This window comes from Montipora capricornis, chromosome 2 (genome assembly GCF_036669925.1).
Source record: "Montipora capricornis isolate CH-2021 chromosome 2, ASM3666992v2, whole genome shotgun sequence".
Taxonomy (NCBI): Eukaryota; Metazoa; Cnidaria; class Anthozoa; order Scleractinia; family Acroporidae; genus Montipora; species Montipora capricornis.
The window spans coordinates 4635908-4640907 of NC_090884.1; the positions used below are offsets into that span (position 1 = coordinate 4635908).

Sequence of the window (5000 nt, forward strand, 5' to 3'; positions counted from 1 at the left end):
GATTCAACCCGGGGTAAAAAGCAACCCGGGCTGGTGTAAAGAGGCTCTAAGGGGAGTATTAACTTGAAAACAAAGGGTTCTTTAGCTCCTGTAGTTAGCACGTTACAAAAAAACAACAACAACAACAACCGTTTGTACACAGATATCTTCTCTATGAAGTCGACTCGTACCTTGTTATTTGCTATGCGCAGAGTAGTCAAAGTGTAGTCTGATTTCTGTGTTGTTTGTTTCACTGTGACGTGAATGCCTCCGAACGCCTTTGCGTTTCCGTCCTCTCTCGGCAAATAATCCATAAAGGCATTCTGCAAAAGAGACTTGAAGTCACTCAGACAGACCCCACGTTATTGTTATTGCGCATACGTTCTGCGCATTTCGAGATACTCGAATTTCCTATGGGTCATCCTTATTAACACAGGGATATTTTTGCGCGGTTCAAAAGTATGCTGAGAAATCATAACTTAGCAAGTGATCTTGGTATGCAAAAAGAAAATTGGGGGTAGCTACGCATTTTCAGAGATAATTAAGCTTCAATTTGTAAAAGAACGCCATACATTGCTTTGTATTTTAAAGCTTTTTAAATATATTGTTGATTAATTATCTTCGAAAAATGCGTGGTTACCCTCGATTTTCTTTTGGATTTCAATAACACTTGTTAAGATCTGCTTTTCACGTATATTCAGTAAACCGCGCAAAATACTTTTGAATTAGTAGGCACCGTCCTTTAAATCAGTTATTCCATGCATGCTTTAAAATAAGAATAAAATGGCCAGGAAAAAAAAACAATACAGTGGAACTCTGCTGTATAGCAAGAAAGGATAAGGTAAGATAACGGATCCCCCGTACAAGGGCCTCTTCCTGTGACAGTTTTTGAGGCACCTGATTGGCCAGTTGTAATGACGTAATGAAGTTTTAAATATGCGTGGCATTGGGAACGAGAACTTAAAATAGCTTTGCGAAACTAAAAATAAATTTTAAAAAACTACGATGGGGCATGGAAATGCGTTCTCTTATAACGATGTCCTTGACACGATGAACGAGAGGCTTACCTCATTTTATAATTAATACATAGAAAAGAGCCTCCATACAACCGAAACCCGAACTAATGAAGTAAATTTAAAAAGTTAAATCGATCGATGCTCCAAGTGAAAATCTTACCGGTGTTTCTCTTTCTTCGTCGTTTACCATGACAATCAGACGAGAACCCTGCTCCCAGACCATTCGCCAGAAATCTTCTGCAGTTTCCTGCAAGGGATGTTGTGTTGCGATGTAACGCCGCTGACCTTTGTGATCCTGTGTAAAACAAATTGTCAACTCTGAGGCGCTTGCACATTTTTGCTATGGCATTCAGGAAAAAGAAAAAAAACATACCCCGTTCACACGTTCACACCAAAAAGCAAACATAATGAATATAGTTTAACGCGCGTGTAGGAGCCTAAAAAAGCTTTTCTTCTGTCATACATAGAAAATTGGGCGAAGAGAAACACTTTTTATACGCAAAAACGATTAAATAAGGAAAAAAAACTATTTGGAGAAATCTCCAACTTTCTAAATGTTTTCGTTTGTGGGTTTGGAATCCCACAAAGTAGCAAATTCTTTATTGACGCCACGAAGGAACTTTAGATTTGGCATAATAGCCTGTGCATCGGAGCACTCTTCTGTGCAAACGAGGCTACGTGCAGCACGAAATACACATGAATTGATAAATGTTGACTTACAGTGAACAAGTGAGAACGATTTAATCGTGTGAACATGGTATAAGATTTTTTGTCGTCACCCATTCACAGAGATCATTTATTAACAAACAAATAAATAAATTAATTAATTAATTATTAATTAATAAATATACCCTGATCCAGTTTGCGTTGATATAGTCTGGACCTGAAGATAGCTTCACTCTGGTTTTGGGAGCTGAAAGAAAACAACAGAAAAAATAAAAATACAAAAACAAACAATAATAATAATAATAATAACAATAATAACTGTTTAATTAACTGTTTAGCTCGAGAAAAAAACGAAGGTTGTACTTGTGTATAGATCGCACAAAAGTTTATGGGATTTATGCCCAACGACTTAACCTTAAAAATATGAAGAGTTTCCTTTTCTACTTGGCATACGGGTAGTTGTCGAAAATAAGCTGTTTTGGAGCTGTATCTCCAGCTTAAGGAAAGTATAGCTTACACAAAGCAATGTAGTGGGAAAATGGGCAGAAAATGGGTTGCGAAATTTAAAGCGGGAAGTCTGTGGTGAAGACAGTGGACAGGAAAAAGAGGCCAAGCCAAGTAAAATTCTCGATTAAGCTTAAGTTGAAGTTTAAAGTCGGTTATTTCGTGTTCGAAAAACGGTCATCTGTTGGGGCGTATGTTGTTCAACAAGATCTCCGGCAGAGGTCTGGAGAGGTCAAGAGGGATTTTTGGGGATTCTATAGCCACGGGCACAATTTGGGGAGATAATTGCTTTGGAGAGATATTTGCTTTGGCACCAATTTCTTAGAGTGTGGAATAGTTTTATTTGCTTTAAATTTCTTTGTTCGTCTCCATTTATTCTGTAAAGTTGTACCAATCGCAAAAAGAAATTTACCTGGTAACACATCAGGTGATCGGTTTTTGTTCTGCGTGTTTTCGGGATATTTAACCTCTTCCTCAGGCACGTCTTTGCTCAAGTTCTTAAGTGAAAAACAAAAGAACAAAAGCAAGGTGACAAATCATGACACCAACCCGATGTTGCCAACACATCACGCATGCGCACAACCATAGGTGTGGAGCTGCCACTTAAAGGGGTGTCTAAAATACCCGCCTGGTATGTTAACTACGCCAGGCCGAAACAGCTGTCCATGGCTGCTAATTGACCGGGTGAAATGGTTTTGCGCATGCGTGATGTGTTGGCCACATCGGGTTGGTGTTAGGGCGTGTCACCTTGCTTTTTTTGTTGTACTCAAGTTCGTACACAGAATACAAGAACTAAGTATTTCTGAAATTCTCTTCCAATGACCCCCCCCCCCCCCCTCCCCCCTTCCGTCCTTACGACGTATTTCAAACAATTTTCTTTAGCACAGCTACAAGCCTGGGTGGCATTATGACGATTGTAAATTGCATGAAATCAACAATGGTGTATTGGCACTTTCCTTACCTTGAACTCAGCCTCTTTCTTCCTTTCGTTCTTATTTCTTAGCGCCAAGGCCACTATACCCACGGTTCCTGTCTTGTGTGTCAGCGGTACGTCCTCATCATCAATGACGGAATGCGCAGATGAGCGTCTTCTTCCTGGATCAGCGTTAATTCGTTGTAAGGCAGCAGGACTGGGTGGCTTGGAGCCTCTTCCCTGTCCCTTGTGAAAGAAGTGAAAATATTAGCTCGCAGTGCGCATGCGTGTGAGAATTGACAACAAGGACAAGTCTTATGCCAGCATATCACGACTATGTATATTTCAAAGTGAAATTTTCAGTTAAACAGCAAGATTTTCCTAGGCAGCGATGTGGTATATCGAGGAAAAGACAATAATACGAGGAAAGACAATGAAAATCAATTTAAAAACCTTAGTAAATGATCCCTTTTCAGATGGCCTAAATCTTAGGGGATTTTAGGAAAAGCAAAGGCATATAGACCGAATGGATAAAAGGCGGCAACAAATGTATTCTTTTGTTTTTGCGCTAATTAGACTCACTAGCCTCGCTATTGAGTAATATTTCTTTTGTATTTTGACGATGCAAACATCGTTAGTTAAACGAGCCAAGTGAGTCTAATTCAATTTAGCACATACACAAAAGAATACTTCTTTGCCCGCCATTTATGCATTCGGTCTATACTTGTAAAAAAAAATTACTATGGAGATTTAGAGATTAGAAAAAAGACTAGATCCCTTGTTTTTGTTGTATAACAGCCCTAAATGGCCGATAAAACATGATCCATTACTTCTTTCAACGCGAAAAAAAGAGTTTATCGCTTCTATGTGTCAATTATCTTCTTTAAGGTAAAGAAGACCAGTGCAAGAAATAGGAAAGGAGAAATGAAGAAGAGAAACAAGGAGATTGTTCAATCGATTTCCTTCCGATACTTACTGAGCCTCTCCGAGAGCCTCCGGAACCAGACGAAGCAGTATCGGGAAACCGTCCAACTGTATTCACGTTCATTATGGCGTCCATGTTTTCATACTCTGCAGGTGCAGGGCTTGTCACAATCGTAGGAGCGACAACACACGCTTGCTCATTATTTGAATTTTGCTCGCCGTCATCCTTCTCTGGAACATGGCCCGCATGGTTTTCATAAGATATTACTCTCTCGTTTTCCTGCACATTGTCACCCAGATTGTCCTAAAATTAAAGAGTTTTGAACAATTTGTCACAGTTCATGCAAATGCCGTTGTGTTTGGATAGTTTTTCTTTAGTTGCACCACCATTGCTAGATTTTTGCGGGGAAAAAAAAACGTGGCGGTATTGTATCAGTACTTGCACGGTCCACGTGCACGATTTTGCATTAGGCACGAGCAATCCCTCGTGCGGCTATTTGGTCGCAGGCCAATCAGAGGCGTTGCGGGTCATTAGGCCCAATGTGATTGGCCATAATTTGGCGGGACCCGTATTCTAAATTTAGATAATAGAGTAAAATGATTGGCCAAGCCAAATAAAAGATATCGGCACTTCTTGGTCATGGGCTTCCGATATTAGTGATTTTTCTGTTTAACAGTGAATGCAATATTGTCAACGTAATTTTAGTTTTTGCGGGGACCCACGAGTAGGCGCTTGCCTCTCCCATACACCTTTTCGCGTATCTTTTTATTTTTAGCACGCTATGAGTTCTTCGGCTCTGTACGCACTTGTATATATGGAAAGAACTCAAGTGAGGCCATCGCTACTGTGTACATGTGATGGATGAAGAACCTTCGCTGGTCCACAGCACCAGGAACTTCTTATGCAACACCCAAGGACAGGGAAAAATCTCTGACCCGGGTGGGAATCGAACCCACGTCTGGCCTTGTAGCTCAGTCGGTAGAGCAACGGTGATCTA

At 40.3% G+C, this 5000-nt stretch overlaps 1 protein-coding gene across 1 annotated transcript in view; it reads right to left on the minus strand.

The window, feature by feature from the left end:
* The window catches only part of LOC138032782 (uncharacterized), an 11079-nt gene that overhangs the window by 711 nt on the left and 5368 nt on the right, over nucleotides 1-5000 (minus strand). The window contains exons 6-11 of the mRNA XM_068880512.1: nucleotides 4055-4306; nucleotides 3127-3324; nucleotides 2578-2662; nucleotides 1847-1908; nucleotides 1156-1290; nucleotides 171-302 (exon numbers count right to left, since the gene is read on the minus strand). Coding sequence (XP_068736613.1) covers nucleotides 171-302; nucleotides 1156-1290; nucleotides 1847-1908; nucleotides 2578-2662; nucleotides 3127-3324; nucleotides 4055-4306 — 864 coding nt within the window. The remainder of the gene's footprint in view (nucleotides 1-170; nucleotides 303-1155; nucleotides 1291-1846; nucleotides 1909-2577; nucleotides 2663-3126; nucleotides 3325-4054; nucleotides 4307-5000) is intronic.